This window comes from Drosophila biarmipes, chromosome 2L, assembly GCF_025231255.1.
Source record: "Drosophila biarmipes strain raj3 chromosome 2L, RU_DBia_V1.1, whole genome shotgun sequence".
Lineage (NCBI taxonomy): Eukaryota > Metazoa > Arthropoda > Insecta > Diptera > Drosophilidae > Drosophila > Drosophila biarmipes.
Window position 1 is genome coordinate 25,658,687 of NC_066612.1, and position 20,760 is coordinate 25,679,446.

General features: G+C 38.6%; 1 protein-coding gene across 4 annotated transcripts in view; it reads right to left on the reverse strand.

The window, feature by feature from the left end:
• Window positions 1–9,019: 9,019 nt before the first annotated feature.
• The window catches only part of LOC108030489 (breast cancer anti-estrogen resistance protein 3 homolog), a 111,957-nt gene continuing 100,216 nt past the window's right edge, over window positions 9,020–20,760 (reverse strand). For 3 of the 4 annotated variants that reach the window (XM_050885307.1, XM_017103374.3, XM_050885308.1), the window contains 2 exons: window positions 9,758–10,164; window positions 9,021–9,702 (listed from right to left, as the gene is read on the reverse strand). In XM_050885307.1, coding sequence (XP_050741264.1) covers window positions 9,576–9,702; window positions 9,758–10,164 — 534 coding nt within the window. In that variant the 3' untranslated portion in view covers window positions 9,021–9,575. Of the gene's footprint in view, window positions 9,703–9,757; window positions 10,165–20,760 lie in introns of all 4 variants that reach the window. The other variant, XM_050885310.1, reaches the window with a different exon arrangement.

The following is a 20,760-nucleotide window of genomic DNA, read 5'->3' on the forward strand; positions in this document are numbered from 1 at the left end:
CCAAAACATTGGAAGCGTTCAAAAATGCATTCAAATACATTTAAATGAAAAGAATCGGTAGTGCGGATCCTGATAAACAATTAGCAAAGACAAGTCTCTCCACCACAAGTCTCTGCACCAGTCCCAGGATCCGGAGCGTCGAAATCTGAATGCCCACGATTGAAAAGGGGTTGGAAACCGGTTCCTTTCTTAAAGCATACATACAAGTATATAGAATTCACAGTTCACAACAGTTTTAGAGACTGTTATTGACTTTTCGGCCTCGAGTATCAGCCTTGTAGTTTTATGTACAATTGCAAGAGCCCTCTGAGCGATGTTTGCAGTCCTGAATAGTAGAGTTAAAAAAAAATAAAATAAAAAGAACACAAATTGAATAAAATGTTTAAGGTACTTACAAACAAAGCAAAGTTGTGAAATGTGAAATGCAAAAGTTCTGAAAAATAGAATGAATGGTATAAAGGTGGTTATGTATCCGGAGACAAAACACAAAGTTTAAGAAACGTGAGGAAGGCCAGAAGAATTTTCCCACCTTTTTACTGCCTGTGCGAAAACCAGCACCGGCGCCGCCAGTCCCAAAGGCTAAGGAAAACTACAGAAAGTTAAAGTGTGGGAGGCATGGAAAATCCTCCTACACCTACGAGGGAAATGAGTATCAACAACCAAGAAGACCCAGCCCAAAAAGAAAAGGAGCGGCAAGAGAAATATGCTCAGATATTTTAATTATATAGAGCGACATGATGTAAATCTGCCATGTGAAAAAATAACTATACCCAATATTTCCTTTCATTTCCAAATTTTTCTTTATATATAATAGTATAAATAAAGTAAAAGAAATTCAACATAACAATTAGCCATATATACTCCGCATAAAATATATAATTTTGGAACAGCGATGGCATTGAGCATGTGAAACAATTTCAAGCCAACATAACATATTAAGTAGAACTAGCTTTTCAGTATTGGATACTTTTGACATGCTATAATTCATATCCATCTTATAATGGAATGGAGTGAATTATAAAAGGATCATAATGAACTTAAGCGCGATTCCGATAAATCATATAAATCGTTAACGAAAAATAGAGCAATACAACAAGCTACTATAAACAAACATGCAGAAATATTAGTAACTTAGCTTCAACAATGCGCATACAAGGTGAGTTCCAAAGTAAACAAGACTTAAAAAAAAACAGAATAAATAGATTTTCGGCAAAATCAATTTATTTTATTCAAAATAGTCTCCTTCTGCTTTAATACAGCGTTTTGCACGGTCCAAAGCATGTCGAACGAGTGTTTTAGCTCGTTGCCCAGTATAGCCGCCAATATGCCGGTGCAAGTCTTTTGAACGCATGCATAACGCTTTCCTTTCATCGGCAAATGCACGGTGTCATATCAGGTAAATCACGTGGTTGATAGTTAAAAAGTGATTTTTGGTCAAATAGTCGGATTAGTCGCATTATCGTGCAACAGACGCATACTCCCATCTTCGCAATATTCGGGTCGAATACGGCGCACCAAACGCTTCAAAACACCAAGGTAGAATACCGCATTAACGTTTTGGCCGGGTGGAACAAATTCTTTGTGGACAATACCCTTGGAATCATAAGAACAAATCAGCATTGTCTTCACTTTTGACTTCTCCAGGCGCGATTTTTTGGGTTTCGGCTCGTCCGGCGCCTTCCATCCGGGACTCTGGCGTTTGGTTTCGGTATCATATTGAAAACACCACCTTGCGTGACCAGCCACAATCTTGTAACGGAAGTTCGGGTCCTTTTTTGCCTCTTTAATGATTTTGGTTGGCCCCCATGTTCATCGTCATTTATGTCCTCCCGACCACTTTGAAAACGTTGAAACCACTCGTGCACTCTGCCAAGGGATAGGCAATAATCGCCATAAACTTCTTTCATCAGTTGAAACGTTTCGGTAAATTTTTTTTTTTTATTTTCGCACCGATGACAAAAACATACTGACACTTAAAACGCAATAGCCTCACTTCCAATAGATGAAATGACATGCAATTTTTACTGGAAGTCGGTAAACAATAGCAGGTTCTTACGCACCAGTTCACATATTTTGGAACTCATCTTGTATATTAATACTTGCTAGATCGACTAGATAAAAATCAATGGTGTGAAATATCGAAATTTCTGACTAGACCTCGATTGAACTTAATAACTATAAAAGAAAGATTTAAAATAAATATTTCAATACCAACCATACTAAACACCCCTTTTAAAGTAGAAACTGGGGATGAATTTAAATCATCAGATCCACCAGAAGTCGAGCCAGTACAGGTAGAAGAATCTTTGACAGCCCAGAAGTAGAAGAGTAAGATTTACCAGTAATAGCGTTTACAACGACAATAATGGTTACAATTAAAACAATCTAAAAAAGAATAATAATCAGACCAATAACTATAATAGAGGTCGTGGAAATTATAGACCAAAAACAAATAACCGAAATACCAGCAACTATGGCAATACACAACAAAACAGTAATATCCCCGTTTCCCAGCCAGTTTAGGAAAACCCCCAACGGCTTATACAATTAACCTTAAGCTTAATATCTTTGTACCCTTTATTAATTCAGAAACATGAAACAAGCTTACGTTCCTTGTGGATACGGGAGCAAATATTTCACTTTAAAAAGAAAATGCATATATTTATAACAATATACAAATAAAAAATAAAATAAATATTTAAGGAATAGGCGAGGGAATCATAAAATGTAAAGGACTTGCTCCAATACAACTCCAAACAAAAAAATTTTTAATATTATATAATTTTCCCATTGTAAATCAAGATTTGGCGAGTCCATGTGATGGAATAATAGAAATCGATTGTATAAGCTGCCAAATAGATTTTAACCCTACAGAGGATTGGTTTATAATAAGACGAAATAATATTCACGTTTATATTCCAATAACATATACTTCTGGTAATAATATTATTCTCCTACCTATCAGATCTCAAGTAGTACGAAAAATCATAATAAAGTCCGATACTAAGACTACATTAATACAAAATCAGGAGGTTCAACCTAAACATTGCCAATACTACCACATCAAAGTGTGAATCAAATTCCGATTAAAATGTTATTCAAAGCACTTCAAGTGATAGAGCACAAAACATCCTAGAAGAACTAAAAAAAATTCCGTTAAATTCGAACAACAATTAACGGAACTATGTGAAAAATATACTTACGTATTCGGTATTGAAACCGAATCAATAACAACAAATAATTTTTACAACCAAAAATTGAGATTGAAGAACGATGAACCAATGTATATAAAAAACTACGTTTCCATTAAATTTAACTAGAAGAAAATTCAAGGAAAATAACGTCCTTTTCAACGAGCAATGGCTCATATCGATTCACGCGATTACCTTTCGGTTTAAAAATAGCCCAAAATTCATTTCAGAGAGTATGACTATTGTATTTTCTGGACTTGAAGCTTTTCAAGCATTCCTTTATATGTATGATTCAATAGTCGTTGGATGTTTCAAAAGACATCTTCGAGAAAGTAGAAAAACAAAGTTAAAACTTCATCCACGAACATGTTTATTTTTTATGCGTGAAGTGACCTTCATTGGTTATAAATTCACATGCAAAGGAATTTTTCATGACGACAAGAAATATAATGTCATAAAAAAGTATTCAGTCCTACACGCAATATTAAAAACTTCGCCGACTATTCACGTCACATAACTAGCTTATGTAAAAAGAATGTTCCGTTTGAATGGTCTTCAAAATGCCAAAATTCATTCCAATATTTAAAAGATGAACCTATAGAACATACTTTATTCCTTAAATTCCTTAAAGAATTTAGTAAATAACGGATGCAAGTAAACAAGCATGTGGAGCGGTATTAATTCAAAACCTCCAACTCCCGATAGCATATGCATCATGTTCAGTTACAAAAGCTGGAAGCAATAAAAGCACTACAGAACTGGAACTAGTAGCAATTCATTGGGAAATTACACATTTTCGATCATATATTTATGGCCAACATTTTACAGTTAAAACTGATCACAGACCACTAACATTCTTATTTTTAATGGTCAATCCTAGTTCAAACAGATACAGTACAGACGCATAACAATTAAAAATTTTCAAAAAATTACGGCAAATATATTACCAGTGACTACAAGAGGAAAAAGTAGACAAAATTCCTGCACAGGAAAAAATAATGTAGAATTGCCTAGACAATCAAAATAAAAGCTTATAAGCCCAACGTATGCATAGTTATTAACACTAACGAAGTACGTAAAGTAGTGACCTTGCATGTTAATAATAATTTATGTTTTTTCAAAACATGCAGAAAAAATTACAGGAAGATTTGTATACTAATGGAACCCTTGACTTCAAATGCTTGAACTGCAGGCTGGTAAAGAAAATATTACTCAACTTAAAGTGGCACCATGGAATTATATCTTTGAAAATATTTCAATAGATAAATTACAAAAAAATGGGCAACAAAGTATTAAAATCATTAAGAGTAGCGTTACTCATGCCGGTGACCCCAATAACAACTAAAAATTAAAAAGAAGCAATAATGTCTACATTATATGACGATCCTATTCAAGGATGACATTCAGGTGTAACAAAAACCTTGGCCAAGGTCAAAAGACACTACTATTGGAAAACAATGATTATATACATAACCCAGTACATACATAAATGTCCAAAATGCCAAATATCGAAAACGAACTACCGGTTCACTGCCTTTATATAATATAATTGATTATGCAAAGGAAACGAAGTTTAGATTAAAGCAAGCTTTTAAAAGAGCCAGATTATAAAGGAATCAAAAAAAAAGAAAACAAAAATTTCATTATGATAAAAACTTTTTAGATTTTGAACAAAAAATAGGAGATCAAGTTTAAATAAAATATGAACTATGTCAAATTAGATTACAAATATACGGGACCATATACAGTAAAAAGGATATCAATAATTTCTGATTAAAACAAAATTTTTTTTATTTCTTTTATGATACAAAGTAATATCTAATATTTTTTAATAACTACAAAAGTCTCTGCCAAATACATTTGTGAGCATATACTTTGAGATAGATATAAAGGCCGCTGGCAATGCTTGCAGGCGCAGCCGCGAATAGCTTAGTTGTAAATCACTACGATTTGACCAGAAAATAATAAAGAGCTTGTTGTTGGCCGATGGCTAACGTGAAACTACACATTTCTGTTATATTTTATAACTACATAAAACACCCCAACTTCGGATTTTTTGACAGATTCCTTGTCTAGATACCGTCAGGTTTCGTTTGGTATGTTTGAGCTGATTAGAAAAGGAAAGTAAGGGCATGTTAGCTTAGCGGAACCCAGACAATAATGGTCGTACGGAGATTCCTTTTGCAAGGTCAATCCATGCGATCCGCATCGATCACTTCGAGCCTGTTCCGTACGCCCATCATATGAAAGATTGACATCTCATCTGTCAGACCATCGCCGCTGTATAGCTGCAGCAGCCATCCGAACAGAGGCGTAGTGACCAATAGCATACTTCAAAAAAGTAATGAGAAATATAAATGTGTCCATTGAATCAATATAAGCTAAAGTGAACTTAGGCATAACCAAGGGCCAATAGCCTCATAAGACACAACCAGAAAACAAGTGAAGATCCAAAACATTCAAAGCTTTCAAAAATGCATTTAATTACACTTAAATCATGAACAATTAGCAAAGACAAGTCTCTCCACCAGCCGTTACGCAAGACGAGTGCCTCAGGAATAAAAATATTTTGTGCCTAAGTGAATTGGTATACTTAAAAGCAGCAGTCTTTTGGTGCACCTATAGTTATATACGTAAATGTATATATATCGTATATCCAGTATAATATTTTGCAAATCTTAGGATCCCGAGCGTCGTGTCCCATCGGAAAGGATTAAAAAGGGGGTGAGTTTATCGGATACCGGTTCCTTTTTTAAAGCATACATATATAAATATTGCAGTTCACAACAGTTTTAGAAACTGTGAGTGACTTTTCGGCCACGAGTATCAGCCTTGTAGTTGTATGTACAATTGCAAGAGCCCTCTGAGTGACGTTTGCAGTCGTGAATAGTCAGAATTTTGCTAATGTGTGCAACTTTTGCGGTGGTAAATTCGATCCTCTCCGCTAATAAAATAATTGTCAAGTCAAGCACCTTATATATTCTCTTTATGTTGGAGACGAGAAAGGCCCACGACCTGAGTACTTAGCTTATACCGGCTAAAATGGTGACTGAACATCGGTCGCCTCTCCATCGGCCCAAGTCCTGAAAAGGACTTATATGCCCACATAACAATTTTTACGATTATCATTTTTTAGAATGGGTAAAAGGTACAAAAAGGAAAAAATGTACAACATTTTAAGAAACAAGAATAATTGTTCTTCTTTTTTAAAAAGACTCGATACTCTTTATTAATAGTATTGGGTAACAAAATATTAAACGAATTGTATTAATTCAAATTCAAAATAAGGTGCAAGGCCTAAACCGCTGATGTTGCTGTTACTCTTACGTTGCGAAGGTGATACACTAATACTTAATTCCCGAATCCTACAATGATAATTTTTTTTACTTAATTTGCTTCAGACTAAATCATACATTTTGAGCATTAAAAAATTAAAAAAGAAACTCATTAATGACTAGTATTGCCTCGACAAAGAATCATAATTTTCGAGTAATAACAAAAAAAAGTCTGTAACAATAATAATAGTTTTTAATGTATTGATTGATTTTAATGATTATGGTCCCTAGTATATGAAACTAACAAAAAAACGGCGCAAAGCCGTTAACGGCAATGACTTTACCGTTACAAATTTCAAAAATGAATATAAAATTAATTTTACAATGGAGTGTATCCAATTATAGTTTGATTTAACGATATAGTTTTTTCGATATCGATAAACTCCTTACAGTTACTAAATTGCTACAATATTTACAAACAGAAGCGGAGATTGACTGCACGGCGACCTGCCAGTAGCTGGGTACATAGTAAAGACGCGAAGTAACGGCATTACGGGAAAAGAGAATTTGGAGAATACAGTTTAAGGGAGTTGGGATCGAGAAAATAAAGTTTGGAGAGAAAGAGCGTAGAGAGACGAGATAGCACCGGCGCACCGTGAGCAAAAGGGTAACGCGCCTAGGACTCTAGTGAAGGGCAGTGCGCAGAAGGCGAAAGGTAAAATTGTAAAACCGCTGACTTTGGACCCTGGTGTGGTGCGAAGAAATCGAAGATGAGAATACGAGAATTAACGGTACCAGAACCCCTGTATAAGCGCTGGAGTCAATTATGAGGAGCCAGTCGGTCAAGACCAATAAAGTCCTAAAGTCAAATAACGAAGGCAACCAGCAGCAAGTCAGCAACAACAGAGCCAGTCGTTAAAAGCAGGTCCGTGGAAAGCCTACAAAGAGCAGGATCGCAACGTCGTGATGTTCGGGACTGGGACATCAGAAATTGCTGATGTCCAAACGGCTTCAAACGGCTAAGTCAATGGGGTTTTTACGACCACACCTTAGCGTATCGCCTGACGGCTCAACAATAAAGTCATGCGGAGAACGACCGTGCGCTAGGGGGGAAAGTTCTCTAAAACCCAGTGCGCCTTGTTCGACCAAGCAGGACCTGGCGCGAAGAACGAGCGAACGACTGTTTTGTAGTTTCAAAAAGCGTTGTCTAAGAGCACGCACGAGCAATAGCAGAACAGAGGACATCGGCAGCCACGACCCAACCGCCGCGCGGCACTCGTTGGAAAGAGCAGAAATGTCACGGACGTCAAGCAACAGGTTGAGGCCAGGGGAAACGTTCGTCTGCGCTAGGCGTAAACCAATATGAAGTGCTAGCCATTTTCCTTGTGCCACCCTTGACTGTCAGCGCGAACTGAGCAAGGGGCAGGCAACCATTGTCTCAAAAGGCGTTGTCCTGAAGTGCAATGCATATTTACCCTAGTCTTACAGCGATGACCCATTCCTATGCCCGCAAGGCATCTCCCTGCAAGTACAAGCGGCCTCGAGTCAAAGCGGCGGCGAACCAGAAATGCGGGTCACTGATAGAATCCCTTGACAGCGGAACGAACAGCGCGAGGCCAACCAAGCCTCAAACATAATAAGTAGCACGAGAATATACCCACTGTTTATCTAAATCCTGGGTTTCCTCAGTCACGTCATATAATCTTGATGGGACGAACAAACAACCTTTTGAGTTAAGGTTGTTATTCAAATCCAAATTAAAGCTTTTTCATTTTTAAGTCTTTTGTCTTCCTTATCGGGGGTGTAGCTCTTTTTTACGACTTATAAATATATTTTTGTGAGACTGGGTTGTAATAATATTTTGTTTATTATATTTATTCTCGCGAATCCTTTTTCTGGCACGTCTTTCTGTTTACATTTCTCCTTTGTCGACCAGCTGTTCTGCGTTGCAAGATGACCACAATTGGTCAACCTACACTTCATTTGCCTCAAATGCGTCGTCCTTATCGTCATTATAAGGAATCCTGTGCTTTAGATACTCAGCGCAAGTGCACGTCCGCCCTTGGCCTTCGCTGAATACTGAGTCTTTGGTTACGTCGTAGGTAACATTCAATTTCATCTCTACAATACGGTATGGACCAAGATACTTTGGCCTGTACCAAGATGAAGAGCTGAATCATTTATGCTTCTAACATTTGCTAGTTCTGTGTATCGGGTTTTAGACTCATCTTGGTTTCCGTTAGTAACTCAAAGGGCGTTGTTTTTTGCAAAATGTTGAGTTGAATGTTGTCGTACGCTGCTGAAAACTTAAACCATTGTCGTGGGTAATCTATTAAGAGTTTTGGAAGAGCAGCAATTATCGTTGTATTAAGCCTCTTGAGCTGACCGCTGGAACGTGGAAGGCCCGTTGTGATAAGATATTGCTTGATACCTTTACTGTTGCAATACAACTGAAAGTCTTCCGACGTGAACGGAGATCCTCAATCAGAAATTATGTGACTTGGATTGCCAAAGATTTTATTCTGCTCATTAGGTCTCTATACAGTATCGTTGGTAGAGATCTTCTTGACCGGATAGAGCCAAAAAAACTTGGTGAAACTATCAATTACTTATTACCACAAGCGACCATAACACAAAAACACGTCTAGCGCCCACATTTTTTAATATTTTGAAAATCTTTAAAAAAGTTTCAGTACTTATTATCAGATGTTTTAGCTATACGCTAGTATACCGCTAGGGGCGGCACTAGTTCGCTATATAGGTTTTTTTTAGTTTAATACAAAATGTAATACAAATCTTTGTAGTCAATTTGCAGATTTTTATGGTTGGCTTTCATTTATACATTAATGCCTCTAAAGCTTAATGATTTAATAAATATATATGTGCTGGTGTCTTAAGTAATAAGTGTTGATTGAAGGACAGCTGTTCAAAGAGTGTTTTAGTGTTCTTGCTAAAGTTAATATTTATTCTTTAATTTTCTGAGATATTGGCGATATTGTAGCTAGTATGATAAATATGAGGAGTACAAAATGTACTATAATCAATTAATTATAGTAAGTTAACTAAATATAAATAGACTGTAGTTAAGACTTTATTATTTCACAGAATATTAATCTGACAATGTGCAGAACTTGTCGGCCATCATGGTCAGCACTTTTTCCAGTTTTCTGTGACGATCTTCCGCCTTTGCATTTGCTCCGGAACTGCCCCATAGGAACTTCACATGGAACTCGGTTCTGAAAAACCAAACCGTTTTAGAAGACTAATGGAAAATTAATTCTTTATTATTACCGAAAGGCATCTGATAAAATCACATCCAATCTAGGAACGGCGTCCTCAAGAATAATTTTAGCATTCTTACGATATAAATCTAAATTCTTTAGAAAGCCACGCGAAGCATCCAGGTGTTGGAAATTAATGGCCATGCCAAAGTCGTCGGCTTTTAATTCCCATGGAGCTATACAGCTATGGTATAGAGCAGGACGATCATAGATACTAGAGTTATTTATGATATCCATTACGGGCCGATCGATTAATAATGCGTAAAGAAGAACGTGAGGAACGGTTGTGTTTGGGGCCTGTGGATTAGAAGCCTCGTTCATAATACTAAGCGTAGGACGTAACTTGGCCTCGAATGTAAAGGCGCTCTCCGTATACTGCTGCCTCAAAATGTGCCAGGCCTGGTCGAGCTTCTGAATCTAGAAATGGTGATAAGATAATGCAGTGAACTAATGCAGTGAAATACCTTAATTTGGCTAGATGGGTAAATATATAAAACAATCAAGCGAATTATATTAGGTTGTCAAAAAAGTCTTGCGGTATCTTTGCTAGTTGTCGCAGCCAGAGCGTAATTCTAGTCGCATTGGGTCATGCTATACCTATACATTTCCTCTTTGGAAAGCTGTTTTGCGTGCTAACATAAGACTGATTGTTGCTTTTTTTAGTCGGTCGTGAGTAATATTGTCGCAAACATGGAGAAAATTAAAGAAAAAATACGGCATATTTTACAGTACTACTGCGATAAAAGCAAAAAATAATAAATATTACAATAACAATACAGCTCATATTTGTACCGCACAACGATGGTTTCATTTTTTCGTTCTGGTGTAGAGGTGGTCGAAGATGCGCCACGCTTTGCCGAAAAATAAGGCACAGTAGCAGTCATTGCATCGGACAAGAGCAGGGCATGAGTCATCAAGCTGTTATAAGCCATTTAAAAAACTATTTAAAAAAAATTGCATTGAAAATGTCGCAGGACATTTCTGTAAAATTGTGTAACATAATATTTAAATGGGTCCAACCACCTAATCGTAGTTAGTCATCGAATCCATAATATAGATGTAAGTTATTTTAAAAGCCAAACAAATTATCTTATTGTCACATTTTTGGTTTGCCTAAAACTTTTTTAAGGTATACTACACTAATCGGCATAGTATTTTGATGATATAAAAGTTAAATATACTCATAATTTGAACTTACAAAAAATTGATCTTTTGAAAAATTATCTATTACAACTCTCCAGGTGTAAATTCATTTTCTTTCTATAAATTCGCTTCATTTTCTTTCTATAAAATCCTTCAAAACTTCTTCTATTTACAAAATAACAAAAATTTTAAATTAAACTAATTTTTTTTACTTTTTCCCCCACAAAAATTTTAAATATGACGCCCATAAACTTGAAAAACTATAAAAGCTTGAAAGTTCAGATTAAAATTCCTTAAATTCGTATTCAGCGCGAGTTTTATATACAAACTTTACACGGCCCTTCCACTTTGACCTAAAAAAAATGTTCTTAAACCATCCCTAAGGACATAAACTTCAAAAATTCGTAAGTTTGAACGCTAATATCTCGGATACTGCCAAAGATAAAGAACTTACGCATTGGTCACTGAAATGTACCACAAAATGTATTACTCTAAATTTTCAAACACTGTAAATACAAATCTTTTTAAAACCATACAAATAATTTTACATTGCCTCTGAAAAATGAAACATATTTCAGTTTTCAAATTTGGTAGAAAAATAAACATATTAAATAAATTTTTTCGCCTTAATATTCTGAAATGCGTTTCGAACTTTAAGGATAAAATTTGGAAAATTTTAAATATAACAAGAAAGAATGTTTACTTCGGCAAGCTGAAGTTTGTATACACTTGCAGTTATAAGAAATAATCAACTTTAGTAACACCATGTGAAATTTTTAAGGATTGTTGCTGACTTTAGTGATATCGAAAAAAAAGTTATTTCATTTTTTTCAGACTATTTTTTTACCATCTATATGTTAGAGTAGTCTGATTTTTATTTAATTGAATTCCAAATTTTAATAATAAAAAAATTATATTCCCGATATTATAAAAAAATATTTCAGAAAGCCCCAAAATTATACTTTGCTTCATATTATTTTACACCAATTTTCCGATCGTTCCTATACCAGTAGTCGTCCGATTTCAATAAAACTTAATTCGAAATTCAGAACTAAATAAAAAATGTTATTTCCAAGCTTAGAAGATTATATGTTAAAAACACCAAATATATAATTTTTTCATATTATTATACCCTTGCAGAGCGTATAATGATTTCAGTCAGAAGCTTGCAACGCAGTGAAGGAGGCGTTTCCGTTTCCCATAAAGTATATATATTCTTGATCAGCGTCACAAGACGAGTCGATCTAGCCATTTAGTCTCTCAGTTTTAAAGCTATCGGACTGAAAGTCCGAAAGTCTTCTTTCTATTGCAGGTAGTATAAAGGTCGGAACCAGTCGGATCGGACAACTATATCTTATAGCTCCCATAGGAACTATCGGGGAACAAAATTTTTAAAAAATTATATCTTTCGTGTTTTTTAACATATACCTTTCTTAGCTTTTTAAATTAGTTATGAATTTCGAATTAAATTTTATCAAAATCGGACGACTATATCATATAGCTGCCATATGAACGATCTGAAAATAATAGGAAAACATGAAATAAAAATTATATCTTTCACTTTTTTTAACATATAACCTTATGAGCTTAAAAATAACATTTTTTAATTAGTTCTGAATTTTGAATTAAATTTTATTAATATCGGACGACTATATAATATAGCTGTCAAAGAAACGATCGGATAATTGGTGGGAAATAATGTGAAGCAAATTATAACTTTGAGGCTTTTTGACATATTATCTTATAATATTGGGAATATACATTTTTATGCTTTTAAGAATTTCTAATTCAATTTAATAAAATTATTGATTATTTTTTATAGGCACAAGGGTATACAAACTTCGGCTTGCCAAAGTTAACTTCCTTTCTTGTTTTTCCATTAATTTTCCGATCGTTCCTATGGCAGCTATATGATATAGTCGTCCGATTTGAATAACATTTAATTTGAAATTCAAAACAAAAAAAAACGTAAGTTAAAAAACACCAAAGATATAATTTTTTGTCATTTTTTCTTCGATAGTTCTTATGTGAGCTATAAGATATAGTTGTCCGTTCCGGCTGGTTCCGACTTATCTAGTCCGACTTATCCGACTTGTCTAGTGACGCTGATCAAGAATATGTATACTTTATGGGGTCGGAAACATCTCCTTCACTGCGCTGCAAACTTCTGACTGAAATCATTATACCCCCTGCAAGGGTATAAAAATATATTTTTATAAATTGTTTTCTGGAACCTAAAACACAACCAAATTTCGTGAGCATTGACGACAATGCTAATGGCCATAAGGAAAGTATTGTATAATGAAAGTGATTTTTGCAGTCGCGATCGCCAAGAAGTAACTTCTGAGACACTTATGGACGATAGTTAGACAATAGAACACATTTTACAAAAAAAAAAGTTATTGGGGGGAAAAAATTAAAAATGAAAATTCCTCTTTCTTTTGACCCACGATATTTTTTTTCGGTCAGTACAGTTTTGTATAAAATTTGTGTGTTGCTTTGTTTTTTCGGAATTTTTTCAATTAAACAACATATTAAAAGATCCAACTCAACGAACTGTTTAATTATTCCCTTGGACCTGTTTAGGCGAAGGTCAGTTATAACAAGGAAGAATTTAGTTATTAATTATTTATTTTTCCTAATCCTGTTAAGGCGGGATGGGATAGCTTTCATCCGTACAGAGTAAAGTTTTCTGATCGCGGCCAACTTGGTGGCCGCCAGTGCGATCTCTGTTTTCGAAGGATTGAAAGTTGACACACAGCCTCCTCGTGGCACCTCCTGGGTAGCTATCTTAGCATCCGCTAGATAGTGAGCTAATGGGTGCAGCGAGTCACCCGGACGTTAAATGGTTGAGCGCAGGGTTTGGAACCCGCCTCGTAAAAAAGAAGCCCAGTGGAGACCAAAGCAAAAGCCTCGGATAAGATCCCCCCTTATGATGCCGACCACCGCAAAACCAAAAAGGACTACGATTTAAAGATATGCACCTGGAATGTCCGAACCCTTAATTGGGAAGGTGCCTCTATCCAACTGGCGGATGCCCTCGAAAAATTAAAGGCTGACATTACCGCCATCCAGAATATGAGATGGACAGGACAAGGTTGCTCCAAGCGAGCAAACTGCGATATCTGCTACAGCTGCCATGCGGAGAGGCGCGAATTTGGATGCGGATTTGTAGTAAGCCGGAGACTTCGCCACCACGTCTCCACGTCTTCGCCGCGGCGCGAAACATGGTAGTGAGTAGCACCAGATTTCGGTACCTCGACATCCACAAGGCCACATGGCTATCCTCTGATCAAAAGACGCGCAACCAGATAGACGGAAGGCATGCCTCAAGCGTGATGGACGTGCGTACGTTTCGTGGAGTCAACATTGACTTGGACCACTATTTTGTCGCAACCAAGATACGCATAGGGCTATGCCGAGCGAAAAACATACGCCCCATCACGCAACGAAAGCTTGACGTCACTAGGCTGCGATCACAACGGACAGCAATAGCATACTCCACTCACCTCTCGGAACTGCTCCACCAACCTATCCCTCTCCCTGTTGATGCCGGCGGACTCTGGGCGCACATATCCCACTCCATGCGAGCTGCTGCTGAAACAACCATTGGGTTCAAGCGCCCACCCACACGGAACCGATGGTTTGACGAGGAGTGTCACGAAAAACGCTGCAGTCTGGCGCAACGCGAGCTATGTGTGAACGTTACAGGGAGAAAAAGGAGGAAGAGAGGCGACTTTTCTGACGGAAAAAAAGGAGAAAGAAAAGTGAAAGTTCTACCAACAAATCAACCGTCTGACACAAGGTTTCAAGACCGGAGCATCTAACTGTCGGGATGAAAATAGAAATATGGTTACGGATACGCAGTGCACGCTAAGGCTATGGAGGGAGCATTTCTCCAAGATGTTAGCAGGCGATGACGGCACCAATCCCGCCATTGGAGGAAGCAGCCCGATACCACCAATCGACGACAATGTGGATATACCACTACCTAACCATAACGAGGTCCGAGTTGCTACAACGCGGCTCACAAACAACAAAGCAGCCGGTGCTGATGAACAGAGTTGTTCCAGGCCGGCGGCAAAGAGCTGATAAGGTGTATGCCCAACGATTGGAATCTCAGCGTCCTTTGTCCCGTTCTGAAGAAAGGTGACCCAACGATATGCGCCAACTACCGGGGAATCAGTCTGATTACCATCTCATACAAGGTCCCATATGTGAACGACTGAAGCCGTATACCAGCACACTGATCGGACCTTATCAGTGCGGCTTCAGACCTGGTAAGTCTACCATAGACCAGATCTTCACATTAAGCCAAATCCTGGAAAAAACCCACGAGAATAACAATGACACATACTATCTCTTTGCCGGTGTACATCGATCTGGCACTATTTTTTATAAAAGTGTCCACCTCCTTGCGTATGCCGATTATATCGACATCAAAGGCCGCAGCAAGCGTGATGTCACTGCTGCATTTTCGGCTATCGAAAAAGAGTCGGCAAAAGTAGGTTTGGCGGTAAACGAGGGCAAGACGAAGTATATGCTGTCGACAAGCAGGTAGGCGCGGCGCCTAGACTCCCATGTGGTAGCGGAAAGCTATACCTTCGAAGTGGTCAAGGAGTTTACGTACCTTGGCCCTACCATTAACACCGAAAATGACGTCAGCCGGGAGATCAAGCGAAGAATCACACTTGCCAATAGTTGCTACTTTGGTCTGAGTAAGCAAATGTGCAATAGAGACCTCTCTCGCCGAACAAAATTAACACTCTACAAGTCACTCATCCTACCCGTGCTACTATATGGCGCAGAAGCAGCGCTTGGAGTGTTCGAGAGAAAAATTCTTCGCAAAATCTTTGGTCCCGTTCGGATTGGGGACGACTTTCGTATTCGGATGAACCACGAGCTGTACGAGTTGTGAAACGACGTGGACGTGGTCCGGCGCATCACGATACAACGTCTGCGCTGGCTCGGCCACGTTATGCGTATAGATGAAGAATCTCCAGCCCAGAAGGTGTTTGAAGCGAGGGTCGTCTACGGGCGACGACGAAGGGGACGACCAAAGCTCCGTTGGAAGGACCAAGTGGAAAACAACCTGACTGCACTGGGTTGTAGTGCCTACTAATGACTGAAACCTGTTAAGGCAAGGATAATATTAATTGTTGGGTTACAGCTAAGGCTACGGAGTACAATTTTAGACTAACTCGATGGCCCGATTCAGCCACAGCTCTAGGCCTTTGCCTGCTGGCAGCGCCGTCACCAAAATGCAGGGTCAGCACTTGGTATCCGGCGATCATTCGCTGAGAGCGCGTTGTTGTCGCTGAAGCACCGGATAAGCACTTGGTATCAGGCGATGGGGCGGTGGCACCCGAAGTGTGGACTCGGCAGTTTCTTTACTGCGCGTATTGGCCACCGGATATGTCCTGCAACTTGACAATTTCTTCTCGTGGCAGCCGGGTGTGTTAACCCTTCCCTCTTTTAAGTGGTCGCCGTCCCGATGACCTGCGGATTCTTCCTCGCCATTGGTTTTTGGTTTGACTTGTGCTCTGGTCCTGAGAACGTAATATCCGAGCCAAACGGTGGAGCACAATAAGAAGGATGCAAGTAGGGCAAACGAGTAGCTGAGGAAAGGAACCCATAGTTTTTCTCTAAGGGTCCCAATGTGATGGAGATTTCTCAAGCTTAGTTCGTGGAGAAACGGGAGGCTGAGTCGATTCTGATGAGAGGTAATGTTTACCAGGGTTACATGGTTGAGACCACAGGCTTTTTCCTCGATGTTCCAAGTTGGTTCATGTACCAGGTGCCGTTGAGTGATACTTTGCTAGAGTAGGTTACAAGGTATGAGCCAAATATTTCTTGCGTTAGACCAAGGTCGTCGGTGATAGTCACTCGGGCGTCGTTGATAATGAGGGTACCGTGGTCCACTACAGTAACTGGGCTCAAGGGGCTTGTTAGGTTGACGCATTGTGCAGTCACTCCGGTCACCATCTGTTGTGCGCATGTATCGCCTTGGAGTTCTTTGCAGAAGGTAGCACCTACTGTAGCTTTGCAGCCTCCGATGTTGACAATTCGTGCTGCGCAATCGGTGACTAGGTCTCCATTCTCGAAGTCGAAGATCTTGTTGTGGTGCTGAACCGGGTAGACTGTTATTTTTTTTACATACTAGCTTAGAGTAGGGGAATTTAATGAGGAAGTGGATTAATTATGCTGTCGACAAGCAGGTAGGCGCGGCGCCTAGACTCCCATGTGGTAGCGGAAAGCTATACCTTCGAAGTGGTCAAGGAGTTTACGTACCTTGGCCCTACCATTAACACCGAAAATGACGTCAGCCGGGAGATCAAGCGAAGAATCACACTTGCCAATAGTTGCTACTTTGGTCTGAGTAAGCAAATGTGCAATAGAGACCTCTCTCGCCGAACAAAATTAACACTCTACAAGTCACTCATCCTACCCGTGCTACTATATGGCGCAGAAGCAGCGCTTGGAGTGTTCGAGAGAAAAATTCTTCGCAAAATCTTTGGTCCCGTTCGGATTGGGGACGACTTTCGTATTCGGATGAACCACGAGCTGTACGAGTTGTGAAACGACGTGGACGTGGTCCGGCGCATCACGATACAACGTCTGCGCTGGCTCGGCCACGTTATGCGTATAGATGAAGAATCTCCAGCCCAGAAGGTGTTTGAAGCGAGGGTCGTCTACGGGCGACGACGAAGGGGACGACCAAAGCTCCGTTGGAAGGACCAAGTGGAAAACAACCTGACTGCACTGGGTTGTAGTGCCTACTAATGACTGAAACCTGTTAAGGCAAGGATAATATTAATTGTTGGGTTACAGCTAAGGCTACGGAGTACAATTTTAGACTAACTCGATGGCCCGATTCAGCCACAGCTCTAGGCCTTTGCCTGCTGGCAGCGCCGTCACCAAAATGCAGGGTCAGCACTTGGTATCCGGCGATCATTCGCTGAGAGCGCGTTGTTGTCGCTGAAGCACCGGATAAGCACTTGGTATCAGGCGATGGGGCGGTGGCACCCGAAGTGTGGACTCGGCAGTTTCTTTACTGCGCGTATTGGCCACCGGATATGTCCTGCAACTTGACAATTTCTTCTCGTGGCAGCCGGGTGTGTTAACCCTTCCCTCTTTTAAGTGGTCGCCGTCCCGATGACCTGCGGATTCTTCCTCGCCATTGGTTTTTGGTTTGACTTGTGCTCTGGTCCTGAGAACGTAATATCCGAGCCAAACGGTGGAGCACAATAAGAAGGATGCAAGTAGGGCAAACGAGTAGCTGAGGAAAGGAACCCATAGTTTTTCTCTAAGGGTCCCAATGTGATGGAGATTTCTCAAGCTTAGTTCGTGGAGAAACGGGAGGCTGAGTCGATTCTGATGAGAGGTAATGTTTACCAGGGTTACATGGTTGAGACCACAGGCTTTTTCCTCGATGTTCCAAGTTGGTTCATGTACCAGGTGCCGTTGAGTGATACTTTGCTAGAGTAGGTTACAAGGTATGAGCCAAATATTTCTTGCGTTAGACCAAGGTCGTCGGTGATAGTCACTCGGGCGTCGTTGATAATGAGGGTACCGTGGTCCACTACAGTAACTGGGCTCAAGGGGCTTGTTAGGTTGACGCATTGTGCAGTCACTCCGGTCACCATCTGTTGTGCGCATGTATCGCCTTGGAGTTCTTTGCAGAAGGTAGCACCTACTGTAGCTTTGCAGCCTCCGATGTTGACAATTCGTGCTGCGCAATCGGTGACTAGGTCTCCATTCTCGAAGTCGAAGATCTTGTTGTGGTGCTGAACCGGGTAGACTGTTATTTTTTTTACATACTAGCTTAGAGTAGGGGAATTTAATGAGGAAGTGGATTAATTCTGTATTTTGAAAAACGCTTTTGCTAGATACTTTTAATATTTATACTAAGTTTATTTTAGTAGGTTGCTTGTCTTTGAATTCGCTTATGTCGCTGCTATCTAAGATAGCTAGTCTTACGATGTTAAGTTTTGCTAGGGTTAGACCCATCAAAATGTTTCCTAAATCTGTAATAAAAATTCTGTTTTTTGCTGAATTTATTTCTAAAAGCTGTGTCTCTATAGAATTAGTAAGTGCATTTAAACGTTCTTGAAATTTAATATTTAATTCAGATTGTCCTTCTTCAGCGTTAACTAATTGTTCTTGGTTAAACTTTATGTGCCCCTAATCATTAAAGTCGGGACTTTAAGTGCTGTCCTAAGACCGTTAGCGTAAGTAGTAAGAAGCGTTTCTTAAACCTAAAATCAAATAAAAGGGTAATTTGGATTTTAATGATAATTATTATAAATTAAATTGTCCTTATGGACCAATGTCCCTTTAACAAAAACTGTCGTCCCAAGGTCTGCCTCAATTTATTTTACATTTTCCTAAGCAGCACGGTGGGCTCTATTATGCTCAGTAAGTATAATTTCTTTTTGTTCAGTTTTATCTGTTATGTCTTGCACAAAACTTTTTGAATACTTAAATGTTGTGTTTGGGAATAACTCGATTATCTTATGCTGAACAAAAGCTAGGACTGGGAAGGTGCAATGTATCGCACTTACTATCTCCGGATTAATTACACCCCGAATAATAATCAGGCTACTGCGGTCTGAGAACTTTATTATGTGTCTCATTATACCCTCTGCAAGGGTTTCAGAAGTTTTCAACGCAGTGAAGGAGGCGTTTCCGACCCCATAAAGTATATATATTCTTGATCAGCGTCACAAGACGAGTCGATCTAGCCATGTCTGTCTGTCCGTCCGTCTGTCCCTCCGTTTCTACGCAAGCTAGTCTCTCAGTTTTAAAGCTATCGGCCTGAAACTTTCCCAAAAGTTTTTTTTCTTTTGCAGGCAGTATATAAGTCGGAACCAGCCGGATCGGACAACTATATCTTATAGCTCCAATAGGAACTAGAAAAAATTTAAAAAAAATTATATCTTTAGTGATTTTTAACATATACATTTCTAAGTTTGGATATACCATTTTTAAATTAGTTAAGAATTTCGAATTAAATTTTATCAAAATCGGACGACTTTATCATATAGCTCCTATTGAAACAATCGGAAAATTAGAGGTAAAATAATATTAAAAAATTATATCTTCGGTGTTTTTTAACTTTTAACCTTCTACGCTTGGAAATAACATTTTTTATTTGGTTTTGAATTTCGAATCAAATTTTATCAAAATCGGACGACTATATCATATAACTGCCATAGGAACAATCGAAAAAATAGTAGGAAAACATGAAATAAAAATTATATCCATATAACCTTATAAGCTTGAAAATAACATTTTTTAATTAGTTCTGAGCTTCGAATTAAATTTTATTAAAATCGGACGACTATATCAGATAGCTGTCATAGCAACGATCGGATAATTGGTGGGAAATAATGTGAATCAAATTATAGCTTTGGGGCTTTTTGACATATTATCTTATAATATTGCGAATATAAATTTTTATATTGTTAAGAATTTCGAATTCAATTAATAAAATTATTGAATATTTTTTATAACTGCAAGGGTATACAAACTTCGGCTTGCCGAAGTTAACTTCCTTTCTTGTTTTGGTATACAGACGAACTGTTTCTTCCTCTCTTATAATCTGCTTTCGGAAGCAGTTGACCGGGTTGTTGCGTCCGATTCTGGGGTGTCTTTTAAGACGTTTATATTTTGACGAGACAACGCATCCGCTACAAGGTTATCTTTGCCTGGCTTGTAAATTACTTTTGCTCCGTGATCCTCGATAATAACTTTCCAGCATTTTAATTTGGCATTTGTATTTTTGTTAGTATATCAGTATAAATGCGTAGATCTTTTACTCAGTATAATTAAGTGACAAGTAGCTCCCATTCGTTTGTTGAAAAGTTT